General features: G+C 38.2%; 1 protein-coding gene across 2 annotated transcripts in view; it reads right to left on the bottom strand.

Moving 5' to 3' along the window:
- Positions 1-1,111: 1,111 nt before the first annotated feature.
- Positions 1,112-16,498, bottom strand: part of LOC127795656 (tripeptidyl-peptidase 2) — a 60,831-nt gene continuing 45,444 nt past the window's right edge. Inside the window, exons 20-34 of one of the 2 annotated variants that reach the window (XM_052327465.1) lie at positions 11,726-11,854; positions 11,508-11,608; positions 11,295-11,412; positions 10,345-10,424; positions 9,424-9,496; positions 7,708-7,793; positions 7,574-7,625; positions 7,357-7,491; positions 7,129-7,200; positions 5,819-5,911; positions 5,337-5,432; positions 4,406-4,504; positions 3,918-4,010; positions 2,104-2,301; positions 1,112-1,558 (exon numbers count right to left, since the gene is read on the bottom strand). In XM_052327465.1, coding sequence (XP_052183425.1) covers positions 1,400-1,558; positions 2,104-2,301; positions 3,918-4,010; positions 4,406-4,504; positions 5,337-5,432; positions 5,819-5,911; positions 7,129-7,200; positions 7,357-7,491; positions 7,574-7,625; positions 7,708-7,793; positions 9,424-9,496; positions 10,345-10,424; positions 11,295-11,412; positions 11,508-11,608; positions 11,726-11,854 — 1,584 coding nt within the window. In that variant the 3' untranslated portion in view covers positions 1,112-1,399. The remainder of the gene's footprint in view (positions 1,559-2,103; positions 2,302-3,917; positions 4,011-4,405; positions 4,505-5,336; positions 5,433-5,818; positions 5,912-7,128; positions 7,201-7,356; positions 7,492-7,573; positions 7,626-7,707; positions 7,794-9,423; positions 9,497-10,344; positions 10,425-11,294; positions 11,413-11,507; positions 11,609-11,725; positions 11,855-16,498) is intronic. The other variant, XM_052327472.1, reaches the window with a different exon arrangement.

Genomic DNA, 16,498 nt, shown 5'->3' with positions numbered 1-16,498 from the left:
GAGTTTTGGACGACTTAACCAGCCAGTCAACCACCACCCATCATCATAAACTGAAATAAATAAGGGAACAAAAGTGAAAAAAAAAAAAAAGTTAAATAAATAAATATATAATTTATTACTGAGAATTATTACATATAATAATAATATAGTGCATGCATGATAGTTTTAATACTCTAGTTTAATGATATTATTATTATTATCGTTATATTTAGCTTTTTAGGTGGGGCATGTCATCTCTTAACTCATTTTTTCATGCTGCAACTTCATAATCTGAATTCTGAACCTAATCAGTGTGAGAACTTATTCCGCAGAGCCCCACCCACCCAACCAACCAACCAAATCCACATTTTAAAGGGCGTGCGTGGACAAATCTTGCTTAGCTTCAGCACAGCAACCATTCCATTTTCAACTTTATGGAAATTTGGGAAAAAGTGCGACACTTAACAGCAACTTTTGTTGCGGCATTCCTTAATTTCTTACCACTTTGCCGACATTAAGAACAGGGTGGATTGAGAACAAAATTAATTAATTATTTGTAATGAGGTTACATATTCAAAGCAATATATAATATACACCTAATTGGAAGGTAACTAGAAGGTACGTTGTCGTATAAATTAAATAAATATATATAAATAAAGACGAAAAATACTTGATACAAAATCCTTCTTATATATAACTAATAATTTTGTAGAAAACATGAATGCGACGACGAAGATTGAAGAACTTGACCTCCCCAATTTTTATATAAATTCTCTTTTTTCATAACAGTTAAAAAGGCAACACCCCCGATCCATTGGAATCGATCAAAATTTGGACTGGGAACATAGTTTTCCAACTTCAAAGAAGCAAGCACAGTCTCCGCCAAGATCCCCTGAAAGTTACCCACGAGACGCTCGTAGAAAGGGGCCTCAAAAAGGGTTTACACTTCCGATTCTCCATCTCTCTCTTTTTGTCAACATTTGAACCATACAAACAACACAGCCTCGACATTACAGCTTCCTAAATCAACAAGTACTGCGACTCAACGTACATACTTCGCTCGCTTCTCAAATGTAAACCTGATAATTGCAGCATATAATAATACAATAATTTCAAATAATATTGCCCAAACTTGGCTCATCTAAGTTTCATTTGGCATTATTTACGTTTCAAGCTACGTACTCATCATATTCTTTCTTTCAAAAATAAAAATTGTAGCTAAACGAGCTATTCCAAGCAGTAAGGACAGACAATTATCTTAATTTTTTTGTTTCAACAAGGAAAACTGCATTTCAAAAAATCCAGAGGGATTTTAGGAGGAAATTAATGAAGGCCGAGATTTTATTGAGGAAATGGAAAGCACACAGGTTGTTGAGTCTCTTTGATTACTATTTGGCAGTCAACTGTTAACCCATAAGCCTTAAAAAAGGGGTAGACTGGATGGGAACCGGACATGCATCCATTGCTTCTCATATGTCACCAAATGGCTCCATCCAATATGCTCAAGCAAGGAAAGCTTCATTTCGTACAGCTTCTTCTTCGGTGGGTCACTATCCTCTTGAATCATGTCATTTAGTACCTTATAATAACAAATAATCAGTCATCATAAATCCGTTAACTCTCAGTCGATGAAAAATACTGCGATTGCAAAAACTAAACCCAAATCCTATACAGAAAGTCCTATAGTAAATATCTGAATATATAAGGATAGTAATCGTCAATTTTTTTAACGAACCCTTGGGATGATATTCCAGGACTACTATGATGAAGACCATAGCAATCGACACCATAATGGGGTCGCTACCTTTTTTGACAGAGGAAAATATTTTTTCCCTGATTCGTTTATCTATGACATATTCGACTTTGATAGGTCCCAATATATGTTTATGGCCAATTAACTTCCTAATTTGTTAGGTAAATCCATTTAGACAAAACCCATCTTGGTTTGCTGGTAACATCAAACAAGCTGAACATTTGGTAACATGTCATAAGGCAAAGATTAAAGGATCAATAGAAAAAATGAATAAACCAGCAGAAAGGAAAAAAAGGAGAGCCTATCCCCTCCCCCGGGGTTCTAGTTCAGTAAAATGATGATGAATGGACAGCAGATAACTAATAGAATACCTTTAGTGCAGTTCCAAGTCTTCCAGAGAGTCGCTCACGTACCACTAGCAGATTGCCATACTTGGAGGATTTCACATCAACCCATTTCTTTAGTTCTTTAAAGTTTTCTTCAAACAAATCTAGCAGGGATTTAGCCTCTAGACCGGATTGATCACCAGCCCTTCCAGATGAAGCCAAGGCTGAAGGCTTTTCACCCTGCTAAAACCATACTAATTAAACATATTCATCTTTGTGACAAGAACAATCAAAATTCACAGCTATTTACTGCAGTACGGAGTTCCCTTGTGTATCAAAATCGCTTGCTGTGTCTGAGTTCCCTTGTGTATCAAAATCGCTTGCTGTGTCTGAGTTCCCTTGTGTATCAAAAGTGTCCTTAACACAAATGCAGCATGCATGACGATGGGACACTAATTATGGAACTGAACTGTGACAAGGTAAGGTCACAGTAATACATGTAGATGTAAACTATGCACTTATCACTGATGTATTGATCTCACAAGATTTTCTTGACCATGTCATGGAAAAAGAAACATGTTATATTGCTATCATGTGATACAGAAAAAGAGATGTACAGAGAAAATAGAGTAGAGCATTATCATTTATAGAAACGGATACCAGAGAGAGGAGACAAAAAATGAGGGGGTGAGGAAAGGGAGTGGACAGATGGAGAAGAATCAACAGAAAGATAAGAGATAAGAACAAGAAAAGGTAAAGAAGAAGAATCTAAAGATAGAGGTAAAAACAAGAAAAGATAAACCAATATTATCTAAACAGAAGATATCAAGAAGGTAAGAGGGTTACTAGAGAGAAGAGGAAGAGGTTATAGATCAGAGAGAGTAATATCAACTGGAAAAATAAAATAAAATAAAAAACTCCTCATAATACTTAGAGCCTGGGTAAACCAATATATTTCGTCTCATTTCAAGTCTCACATCAACTTGATTTCATTCATTTGAATAGGTATAGCCAACATTAGTTTAATTTTTAAATTCCTGTATCAATAGTTGCAGAGTGGAAGGGAAAGCCCTAAATATCGATATTACTACTACAATTGCTTTTAGTTTGTTTAATTTTAGAGGTAGGTATAAATTTAATTTTTCCTCAGTGAGTATACTATTCCCAACAAGTGAACTTCCCTGCGTACTAAGCTTCATGTTGGCCAGGTGCATGACGTCTTCTATACAACAAGACATTTCAGCACACATAAGGTGCATGTCAAGAATATCAGTGATAGCCACGAGAATTTCTTTTAAGTATCCAAAACTATGAACTTTATTTTCAACTAGGACAGATTAAGAAGCGCTGACAATGTTTCAGAGAGAGATAGCCAAGCAATTCTTGAAGACTTTTAGTACAAAAACATTATGAACTATGTTTTCAACTAGGACAGATTAAGAAGTGTTGACAACGTTTCTGAGAGAGATGAACAAGTACCACCATGGACAAGCTCCTATTTGCAAGTGTACAGACCTACTTACACCTCTTGCACACTTGAGGCATTTCCCATCCTGGGACTATAAATAAATTAAAAAAAAAACAAAAAAGAAAAACTGAACAAACACTGCAGTAGGTTTACGCATATAAATCCAAACATATTTAGTTCCCTTGGATTGGAATATACCTGACAGAATTTTTTTCAAAAAATAGTAGTAAGTATCTGACTAGTTGGCACCTGATAATGCTTTAGGTAGGTGAAATCTTGAAATTAATTTACAGGCCTTATGACGACAGATAGAGCCATGAAACCAACATTCTTATCCACAAATATTAAAGTAGATCATTACATGTAACAGTACATCTTAGTAAATAGTTACCTTCAAGGATTCTATCTCTGCCAAAGCTAATCCTTTTTGGTAAAGAGCATCTGCTAATTGGTCACGGGTCATCTCCATCTTCTTCTTTATTTTCTGTTATAACAGAAAAAAGAAAATAAAATCTTGACATTTTACTAAATAACATATAGTCTGTGAACTAACAAAAGCTAACTTAAAGTAAGGATATCTGTAACTGCTGCATGGCCTGATGTCAGACCAGACGTGTTATTTAGCAGCTCTGAGAAGATACCAATCACAATTATCAAGAGTTAAGAAATTCAATTTAAGTAATTCTCAGTCCTCAAGGGCAGGTGAGACTGAGATAATCCACTTGTTTCTATTGATGCGGATTAGCTCCTAATTATTGATGTGCAGTGAAAGTTCAATCCCTTAAAGACTCTGTCTAAATGGACGTTATTGCCTCAGTATTAGTGTTTCTTGAGGATTTTGAGTTTAGAAGAAGAGCAACAGGAAATGTGGATACACACCTCAGCCTCGTCCTCCTCTGGATCACTCTTATGGGCAAAGTACTTTGCTAGTTCATCTCTGTCAATGCTATCAACGACCTCATCAGCTGCATCTATAATCTGTAAAGTGGCAGTTTGTGAGAGAAACCAAATGTAACAATAACAATAAGAATACTAATAATGAGACTGGCACTAGTAATAGGTCAAATAAAAACAATAGAACAACTTAAATTAAACCTTCCAATCCAACCGCCAAGCCACAGGAACCCAAAGATCCCATGAATAGCTCATGCCAAACTGAGTAGGTGACAACAGTAGCACAAAGGCTATGATTAATATATTGAGCTTAACAAGTTACTTGGACCATTACTCCCAATTTAAAGTGAGGACCAATGCGCACTGAAGTGCATGGTGCAATGGGGATAGAACAAGAAATCAAGCCAAACCATGGAGGATGCCTCATCCATAGCCACAGTGTCTATCTCCTAGTCCAAAACATTGATTTAATCCAATTCTGAAGCAAAGGAAGGAGACAAGCAATGGAAGTGGAGGCATACATATCCCTTATTGGAGGTCCACATGCTCACAACACAAACAGATCAACCTCTTCTGGTTGACGAGACCCATTTCCAGAACTCTACATAACCCATTCTGGACATTGCTAAGAACTTTAAGACAATAATCAGAAATTCATCACAACCAATTCTGTATATTGCTCTAATGTCTACAGGATTCACACATCATAATGCTGGTTATCACAGTTCACAATGAGGGAGAAAAACAAAGCAGTGTCAGAAATGTGAAACCTTTCAAACTAAGCAGTTACATTAACACCACAAGAAAACCTAGCTCAAGTTTCAACAGATATTCATAGCAAAAATCTTAGTGAAAGCCTTCTTTTGTAAAATTCAGTGCATAAAAAATCATGGCGTGGAAACAGCATTTGCCTTACCTCTTCATAATGGGGAATTTTGTCCTCACCATCATATTGGTATAACAAACCTTCCAGTATTTTAGCAAGCAATGGGGTGTATTTGGGGTACTCTGACTGCCAACAAAAAGATATAAAAAGAAGCATTTAGTGACTGAAACAGGAGGATAAAAGCTAGAAACTGACTTGTCATAATAAAACTACAGCTGAATAACCAAAGAAATACAGAAATTTTGTCAAGTTCAAAAAAAATGATCAACTATATCACAAAATAAGATTTACAAATCAAATCAAGTTAAGAAAGAAATTATATCGTTATCTCTTCTTTTTCTCTTTGCAGTTTTTCCTTTTGTTGATTTAATTGGTTGGGGCAAGTATAGGTGGAGTTGGACCAATCTGATCGATATGGAGCTTGAAACCATCCAATCCATGTTGATGCCAAAACATATCACAATATGCATATGCAATTTATATCTGGAGGGAGTATAATGACTAAATTTTACCTTAAGAGAAATGGATAGCTTTTTCCATTCTGACCGTTCTTCATCAGTTACTCGTTTAAGGCTTGCAAAAACCTTGATCTTAGCATCCCGAACCTAATTGACAAGATAAATTCTATCATTTAAGTATCAATATATACTAATTACTCAGAACTCGAGTATCATGTTCCTGGGAACAAATGAGATCATAGATTAACAGATAGAAAGGACTTCACAAGACAACCATTTGTATGCAATAATACAGCCAACCAAGAATAATTATCATTTTTGGGTTCAATATTATTTTCTCTGAAGAAGTTGCAAGCACTTTTATAATAAAAAGAAAAATTAACAAGTCAATTTTTAAAAATGACATGAGTTGCTGAGAATTTTCAGTTATTCCTATTTCACATCCACTAGAATTTTTTTAAAATCACAACAAACTATTGAAACACTCCTCAAAGTATCCATATTTCAAATGATTGTCCATTGCAGGCTTAAATCAAGAGAATATATGTGATACTGACAGTGGGCTAGAACAAAAGGTGCAGCTGACAGTGAAACCTCTAATGCTATAAAGTAAATAAGAGTATTTATTAACAAGCAGATTCTAACTTTGAAATCCGAGGATGGTTTGATCTTGGATGGGATGGATAACTTGGAAATCTATAATCCAACTGAACTGTAATTAATTGAAGTAGTAGCGATGGTATAGAAGAAAGTAAAGTTCTTCATGTTAACTAGCCAAAAACACTAATCGAATTTATACCAATGCCTCAGCTGCAGGCTAAGGGCTCTGCTAAGTAGATAAAAGATATATTATTCTTCTTTCAGCATATAACAAATTCAGTTATGCAGTATTAAAATAAAATTAAAAAAAGGGATGGAAATGAGATGCACAACGCATTGTTTGGCTTCTGGAGATGGTTCTGTTTGCAATCCTATATATACTTATTTTTCTTTTCTTTTTTTTATTGGTTTCTGAAAGGAACACAAATTTTGTGTCTTGTTTAAAAGGAACATACTCAAGACTGCCAAGAACGATAGACCAGAAAAAGAGATTCCATGAGTAAATAGGCAAATACAACAGTAAGAGATGAGATGCACAAGATGTTTTGCAACTGAGTAAGGTGTTTTTGCAATCCTGAACACATTTCCTTTCAATTTCTCCCATTTTTTAAAGGATCTGAAATTAAGCATCTCAACATTCAGCTAAGAAAAATAAGTACATAAAAGACTACAGCCAACAAGCACCCATGCATCCACATTTCAGTGTCATAAACAGACGGTCATATATTTCAATAACAAAAGAAACTTTAGTACTCCTCAAATACCTCTTCTTCCAAACGTTCAGACACACTTTTGGTGCAAGTTGTGGAAGAGCCTTTCCCCTTATCTTCATCAGGCTGTGAAAGAGATATCACAGGAATAAATTAAATTAGCACAGAAGCAGCACATAAATAAAAGGACAATAGCAGACCTGGCAAACTAATATACAGACAACATTTTCATGGACAATGAAACCCAGATGGTAGGAAAATAAAAGAAGCCAATGTAACAACCTTATTGGGTGGAACTTGATAAGATATCCGGTAAGAGACAGGGTTCTTTTGTGGATTTTTACTCCCTTCCTGAACCTCAAGAGTAAGCCTTCCATATGAGATTGCTCCAAGCAACACGGATCCTTCGGGAGAGTTCTGCAACAATGATGCACAATTAACCATGCAGTCCATGCCAGGGTTATTTGAAGCTATCACTGATCACCTAGAATCGCAATACCTTTGGGAGCTTGTCTTTGGCTGGGGGGCCCACATAAAATGCTTCCTTCAATCTTCAAAATAAAACAATGGAAAACTAATATATTAAATGACTATAAAACCATAAATAACTCATTACAAAGAAAAACTACATACCCAGGCAAAAGTACAGATGATTTAAAGCTACCATTGCCCATCACCGGACCATCTGGTTCAGAATAAAAGCTCAAGCGAATGACTTCCTGTGGTAGCACATAATCACAAGCAAATTTAGAGTACATGTCAAGCATTAATTCCCTAGCCATAACTCAGTATACCCTTTCCTGAATAAATTATTTAAACTAATGACAGTAATATGTCACGGAAGGGGACCTAGGACTGATACATCTTATAGTTACAATCTTGGTTTATTTTTTGCTTACTATTGTCATTTCCATTTTGCTGTAATTCTGTTAATTTCTTGCTGTAATTTGCCTCGTAATATTAGCTGGAAGATTCCCACATGGAGAGAATTAGAATAGGACAAAGAAGCGGTCATAACCGCATGGAGGAGGGATCTGCTGTAGCAGTCCCCCACCGCTGAGTGTTATATATATTTCCAGCTTGTTGGAGAAAGAGGTATTGAATGATAATATCAGAATTGATTCTCCTCCCTCGATCCCAACTCTCTCTTCTCTCTCACTCTACATTCTTGTTCTCTCCCTCCCTTGTTCTGTTCTGTTTTATGTTGGTCGAAACCCACTCCTAATTCAATCCAAGCTAGGAGTAGTTGTCCTCACGGGTGTGCCGTGACATAATATTGCTATATTAAAATACTTGATATCACAACATCACTCATATCTGAATGTTATGGAATTTATTGTATATTATTCCCATGGCGGAATCGTAGACGCATAATTCAATTTGTTAAGAAAGATGACCTGAAAAGTGGCAGATTAATAAGACAGCATTGCTAAAAGGGAAGAATACTGAAATTTCCACAATTTCTTTTTTTATCCTAGACAATGATAGTTCTAATTCTTCAGTTATATAATACATAGGCAACTGACATCACAAGAACTTTTAAGGTGCGAAGCTCATCTATTATATTCCCAACAAGGCACTGGCTTTTCAGAACAAAAAGAATTAACATTAGGTAGGGTAGGATATGCAACATACATACCATCATCAGATAATGTATAAGCAGCTTTACATAGCTAAAGATGTTTTTCTGAAGGTTTGATAAAAAAAAATGCAGGTCATTGTAAAGCTGATAATAGGGGACTACATTAAATAACTGTCCAGTGAGAGTGTAATGTGACACAAATCATTATCAGCTAACGTATGAGGTACATACAAGATTTTTGAGGCTCAAGGTATGTTAAGTTGTCAATAATTAAATGGGTATGATGATATTAAATAATAATAATCCAAGGTCATCAAACAGTACGCGCTACTATCATATGTGGGGCCAGCAAAGTAATAATAAACTAGCAGGAATATAACAAATTTCATACTAAATGAATACCAGTGGCAACACTAAATGCATATTTTAAATAGATTTTTCAACCATAATCCAATAAAGAATTAGACTTGGTAATGCATCAGATCACCAAATGAATAAGATTTGACAATTATGTTGCACCCCAAAACCAAATTGCTATCTAAATTAGTACTCTGCTGATGAGTAATGACTAACAACTTCGATTTTTTTTTTTTGTTGTTGCTAAATTAGTAACACCAAAACAAGTAAATGGAAAGCTATAAGATTGCAAAGATGTGCACATTAAGTGGTTAATTGAACCAAGCTACCAAAGCAGTTCTTGCTGATGGAAATCATTCACCACATTTAGAACTAAGATTATAAGCTTCACTTGAAAAACAAGACTCTACCTTGTCCTCCAGATTTCTTTCAATGAACAGTACTAATTGCTTCATTTTCTCCAAATACTGCACATTGTCATGCCTGAAAAATGACAAGAACCTTAAGAAATTAGCAGATACCTTAAATTGAAACACTTTACATCGATTAAGTCAAAGTTTATAGAAGGAAAAAACAAATAGCTTTCTGTTTTTATTTTCATTATTTAACTTATTCTCATTTTCCACCAGAAAGAGAGAGAGAGGGAGAGGAAGAATAGGAAAAGTACTTATTTCAAGATAAAAATATTGAGTTTCAGCTAAAAGATGAACAAAGGATAGAAGCACGTCACAACAGAGATATGCTGATTCAGCAACTTTCCAAGAAAAAGTTTACAACATGACATGAAACATGGGAAAGTATATATATAGAGATCTGTATTCATTTTTTCCATAAATAAACCATGTACATCATATCCAAATCAGACCCAAAAAAAAAAAAAGGCATTCTGCATTATAGGATATTTTTTCCAAACTTATAATGTGGTTCATGCATGTCGGAGCAGAGTACATGTGTTCCTATGATGGATAAGTGTCTCCTAAAAGTTTAAGAGGATGAATGATTCTTAAAGACTATCAAATTACTTAATCCATGCCCAAGCAGTCCAAATGTGACGTTCAAGTGTCTAAATGTCCAAAAACGCACAGCAACTTTGTAGAAGCACAAATGCTTCTTAGACTTTAGGGCTTTAATTCAGTACCCAGCCCTGGAGGGTATGCTTACTATTAAATAGGACATAAGTGAGATAATTCCCAACCTAAGTAGTAAAGGCAAGCTCCAAACACCAAAAAATAATTAAAAAAACATTTAGAAAGTTAAAACATTTGAGCAATGAAATTTTTTTTCCTTGTATGCCGAAGTTCTTTAGTAAACTGAGAAATAGGATGTCATACCTCAAATAAAGCTGTAAATTGTATTCACCCTTAGGAAGTTTTGAAGAATTTGGGTAGACATCACCCATTGCATATACACGCTGCAATTTGTACAAAATATACATAAAGATAATCAGAGGAGGCTGCAATCACTCGAAGCAGAATAAGAAGACAGTACAATCCACTTCCTTTCCTTAAATAGAGCATGATTTTGAAACAAAATTTGCTAGTAACATTGGGGAAACAACAGGAATCAAAAACAAATCCAAAAGGTACATATGAAAAACAATAAAAAATTAAAAAGATAGCAATTATTTTCCATTCAAGGGGTCTTCCTATCATTCTTTCTTTTTCCAAGTGAAAGAGACCACCTCTAATGCACAGCAGTAAGGGAATAGCATCCTCATGTGCACAATATCTACAAACCTTCAGCACATATTGCTAGGATTCCCCAAAAGTACTCCACAAAGGTAGCTGCAAAATGTCTAAGTGTATACCAACGATAATACTCCACCCTCACCACCACCACCCAGTCCCACACCAAGATAACAGGCCCATCAATTTTAAAAAGAAACCTGGTCATCTTCAGTTCAGACTCAGCTTCTAGCTACCAGTGTTCCAGAATTTATAGCACAAGCGCCCAAAATTGCATGAGGAAAGATATATAAACTATGTGGCATCAACTATGCGAGTGCTAATGCACCATATATGACATGTCAGCATAAAGATGCCAAAAGTGCATTTGCTTAAGTCCTCTCCTTTCAGAAAGTTACACCCTGGCCAGCCATCCAGCAATAGCGACATGGAAACAATTTTCTAGAAATAAAGGTGGGGTAGGGGTATAATAAGCATGGCAAGACACATAAGAATAGTCTTAAAATCTGATGACATATTTAACAATGAAGATAATTGACGGCTTTGCCAGCATAAAAATCATTGAATCAAATATCATGAACATCGTAAGTGATTACCTTGTTTAAATCAGAAATCATATAAAACTGAGACTCGAATTTGTTATCATAAATGCGATTGTTTAGTAAGGGAATTTGAGGTTTTACTTCAGCTCCATCTTCCAATTTAAACTTGTAACTGCAGCAACAACAGCACAGGAGTGATTCTACGTAGTTCTTTTAGGTGCATCCTAATTAAGCAGAAAAAGTTAACAGAAATAAAGCAGAACCCACGTTAACATTAATGCTAGAGTCTGTTTGCCAGAGGGGAGCTTGTCACGATCTGTGGAAAGAGTACTAAGTTTAGCATCAATAGGACGATATGGGACTCTTATCTGCAAAATGAAAAAGGAAGAGGAGAAGAAGCTAAGTAAAATGTATTCCAAACAATGATGACTATAGCAATAAAAATATATTAAATCATACTAATTGCACAGCAAGCAAAAGTTAACCTTATTTAAAATTGCAGCTGGGGCAAGTTTCTCAGAGGATAGAAGAGCTTCAGCATCGATTCTGACAGGTCCTTCACTTCCATCAAGTACCACTTCCTCTTTGTTAATGTTAATCCCATGAAACCCAATCTAATGATTGATAAGAAAATACAGATAAAGGGTTAGAAAGGTTAAAGGAATAACTGAATAAGATCACTTCAGATTTCTAACTTAAAATGATTACAGTAAATAAAAACAAGCCAGAACAAAATAACAACCAAGAACAAAATAACAACCAACAACAGTGGTAGAATTCTAAGAATTGTAAGAATACTTGATTCAATAAGCAAGAGTTCCAAACCAGTTACAGCCAAAGAAGAAAGAAAACAGGGCAATTCAAGAGGCCCTTAATCTCTCCTACTCTCTGGAAAATTCTTCACACCTCCCTCACCTCCGCCACCTCTCTTTTATTCATTCCTCATTCTCTAACGAAATTAGAATCCGCACATGCAGGTTGTTACACAACCTTGCAATTCCCGTTCTACTCCTCCTCTAACAGCTAATTTCCCTAATTCCAAAACTATTCCTGATTCCTTGGACGCCTTTGGTATGTCCAGTGAATCGGTGGTCTATCAATACTCCCTCCCCCAACTTTCACCTTGTCCTCAAGGTGGAAAAATGGAAATTGTTGCTGGATCATTGAGTAGGGCTCCCAAGTGGCTTCCAATGGTGGCAGGCCCTTCCACTAAATCAACACTTCTGCTCCTTGCATGCTCCTGCCATTCCCCAAACGCACTCCTAGCACCGCTGAGGGTTCCACCACCATTTCCAGATCTTCAGTAAGCTGTTTGGGCAGCTCCATCGTGGCCTTCATTGCACCCTTAGCCTCCCGTAGTTGGGACACATGAAATGTTAGGTGGATTTGACAACGCGGTGGCAATTTCAGCTGGTAAGCCACAGGACCTACCTCCTTCTCAATCTCAAACTGGCCATAATAGCGTGCCGCTAGTTTCTCATTTGCATGGGCAGCCAAAGACCTTTGCCGATACGGCCTTAATTTCAAATATACTAAGTCTCCTACCTGGAACTTCACATCCCTTCTTTCCCCATCTGCTCTCTTCTTCATTATTGCTTGTGCCCTCAAGAGTTGCGCCTTCAGTTCATCTAGGATCTCATCCCTTTCAACCATCTGCTGCTCCACCATCGAGACGGGGGTAGTTCCCTTCTCAAACCTCACTGAGGGAGGCAGTTCCCTCCCATACACCACTTGGAACGGAGTTAACTTAGCAGCTATGTGATAGGAGGTATTGTACCATAATTCAGCCCATGGTAACCAAGCGAACCAGGCCTTTGGTTTGGAAGAGGCAAAACATCTCAAGTAGGTTTCCAAAGTCTGGTTGAGTATCTCGATTTGCCCATCCGTTTGTAGATGATAAGCTGTACTTCTTTTGAGTTTAGTGCCCTGTACCCTAAAAATCTCCTTCCAAAATCTGCTCATAAAAATTTTATCTCTATCTGACACAATGGACCTAAGAACCCCATGGAGTCTCACCACTTCCTTGATAAAAGTTCCAGCCACCTCCCCAACTGTAAATGGATGTTTAAGGCCAATAAAATGCCCATATTTGCTAAGTCGATCCACCACGACCAAGATTGAGTCTACCTTATTAGATTTGGGGAGTCCTTCAATAAAGTCCATGGCAATGTCGTCCCAAATCTGATTAGGAATTGGTAGTGGCTGTAACAGTCCCCTCGATGACAAAGTTATATATTAGTTTTGTTGACAAGTCGAACACTCACTTACATACCGATGCACATCCTTCTTCATACCCGGCCAATAGACATTCGCCGACACCCTTTTATAAGTTTTCAAAAACCCCAAATGACCTCCCATGCTCCCATCATGCCCATCCTGGAGTATCAACGGAATTAGTGCGGATCCCTTGGGTAAGTAAAGCCGTCCCTTGTAGACGAGGTGCTTGTCCACCAGCTGAAAATTAGGATGGGAGAAGGGGTCAGTTTGTAACTCTTGGATAATCTATTGCAACCCTGTATCAGCGTTTACCTCACTTGCCACCTGCTCCAAATGGACCACCCTAGGCACTGTCAAAGCCATCAAAGTTGTTGTGTGACAGATTTTGGATAGCCCATCAGCCGCCTTAATGCCTTATTCTCCATCCCAGCCCGATTATGTATCTCAAATTGGTATCCCATCAACTTCACCATCCATTTCAAATATTCCGGACTTACCTCCCGTTGCTCCATCAAGTACTTGAGGCTTTTTTAATCCGTTCTAATCAAAAATTTTCTGCCTAACAAGTAGTGCCTCCATTTTTTTATCACAAACACTATGGCCATGAGTTCTCTTTCATAAACAGATTTCTTACTCCCCAACTGACTGAACGCTTGGCTGAAATAAGCGATCGGCCTCTGTTCTTGCATCAAAACAGCCCCCATTCCATGCCCCAAGGCATCAGCTTCAATGGTGAAAGGCTTCTCAAAGTCGAGTAAGGCTAAAACGAGTAAGGATACCATTTTAGCCTTGAGTTGTTGGAAGGCCTCTTCAACAGCCACATCCCAAAAGAAGAAGTTTTTTTTTAATTTATCAGTTGGAGGCCGAGCAAGCTTGCCATAGTCTCTCACAAAGCGTCTGTAGTACCCCGTAAGCCCAAGAAACCCCCTCAATTCCTTTACCGTTGTTGGAGTAGGCCAATCTATCATCACTTACACCTTGTTACTATCAGCTGCAACCCCCAAATAAGAAATAACATGGCCTAAATACTCAATTTCCAGCTGCCCAAACACACACTTCTTGCTGTTGGCCACCAGTTGGTTGTCCGCTAACACCCTTAACACACATCTTAGGTGTTGTTCATGCTGCTCCAAACTGCTGTTGTACACCAAGATATCATCGAAAAACACCAACACAAAATGCCTCAAATAATCTCTGAAAATTTCATTTATCAACGCTTGAAAAGTAGCCGGAGCGTTCATCAATCCAAAAAGCATCACTAGGAACTCATAATGCCCTTCATGAGTCCTGAATGTTGTCTTTGGGACATCCTCGGACCTAACCCGAATCTAATGGTAACCAGATTTTAAGTCAAGTTTGGAAAAAACCCTAGCACCATACAACTCATCAAGTAACTCATCTATTACCGGAATGGGAAATTTGTTTGGAACCGTTACCTTGTTCAAGGCCCTATAATCGACACAAAAGCGCCACCCCCCATCCTTCTTCTTGACTAGTAATACCGGGCTGAAAAATGGGCTGGAGCTGGGTTGAATGATCCCCGTGGCCAACATTTCTCCCACCAACTTCTCAATCTCATTCTTTTGTAAATAAGGATAACGATAAGGTCTTACACTCACCGGAGAGGATCCTGGAATGAGGTTTATGGCATGGTCTCTATCTTTGCTTGGTGGCAACCCTTCCTCAACAGTAAACACCCCTCTAAATTCTGCCATGGTCTCTATCTTTGCTTGGTGGCAACCCTTCCTCAACAGTAAACACCCCTCTAAATTCTGCCAATGCGCTCTTTAAGCATTTTGGAACTGCCCTCGGATCTTCCTCAATTTCAGCTGCCAATGTCCCCAATTCCAGCAGCATTCCTTCCCCCTCCCCCTTAAATGCTTTCACCATAGCCTTTAAGGATACCAAGGTCTTGCTCAAGCTAGGATCCCCCTGCAAAGTTACAGCCATGTCTCCTACTTGAAACTTCATTGTGAGAGTCTTCCAATCCACATTCATCTTACCTACCGCTACTAGCCACTTCATTCCCATAATCACATCCGAGCTTCCCAGCTCTAAAGGTAAGAAATCTTCCACAATCTGCAAGTTTTGGAGCTAAAGCTTCACCTGCTTGCAAATTCCAGCCCCTTGGACTGCCATTCCCGTCCCCATAATAACACCATAGCCTGCTGTTTCCTCCCTACTTAGGCTCAACAGCTGCACCAACTCCACAGAAATAAAGTTATGGGTTGCTCCTCCATCAATCAGGACCACAACTGGCTGCTGCTCTATCTCCCCTTTTAACTTCATCGTTTGGGGTGCTATCAATCCTACCACATAATTCATGGACAGCTCAATAACCTCACCCCCTTGGACTGGTTCCCCTACTTCCTCCCTCTTTTGGCTGAGGCACTGGGTGGCATCTCCTTCCTCTACCCAATGCTCCTCCTCTACTTCTTCATCATAAATCATCATCACCTGCAACTCTTTATTCTTACACTTGTGGCCTATCGTGTACTTCTCGTCACACCTAAAACACAAGCCCTTATCTCGCTTGGACTTCCATTCGACCTCACTAAGCCCTTTCCAAGGCTGGTTAGTCACCCTCCCACTGTTTTGGGGGCGAAATGGATAGGGAAAGTTTGCTGCCAAAGATTTAGGAGCAGGTTGCGCATGGGGTTGAGGACCCCCACGCTGGTAATTTGGAATAGCGAGTAAAGTGGACTGACCTCTATTCAAAGCCGGTCCAGCTACATTTCCCTGGAGCACCAGGTTCCTCTCTTCTATTTGTTGCGCCAGGTCCATCATTTGCTCCAAACTCCTTGGTCTCAACACCCTCAACTCAGCCTTGATCTCTGGATTGAGACCGTTGATGAAGTGCCCTTCTAGCACAGCTTGCAGATTCTCCAAAGGCGATGCCAGCGCCTCGAAGCTTTGATGGTAGTCCGAGACAGTCCCTCTCTGCCGAAGAGCTAAAAAACGCTCTTCTACGGACCCTTCTTGAGTGGGTCGAAATCGGCTTCGCAACAACAGCTTGAAATCCTCCCAAGTCCTCGTTCTCC

This window comes from Diospyros lotus, chromosome 1 (genome assembly GCF_014633365.1).
Source record: "Diospyros lotus cultivar Yz01 chromosome 1, ASM1463336v1, whole genome shotgun sequence".
Lineage (NCBI taxonomy): Eukaryota > Viridiplantae > Streptophyta > Magnoliopsida > Ericales > Ebenaceae > Diospyros > Diospyros lotus.
This window is presented reverse-complemented; position numbering and strand designations above follow the sequence as displayed.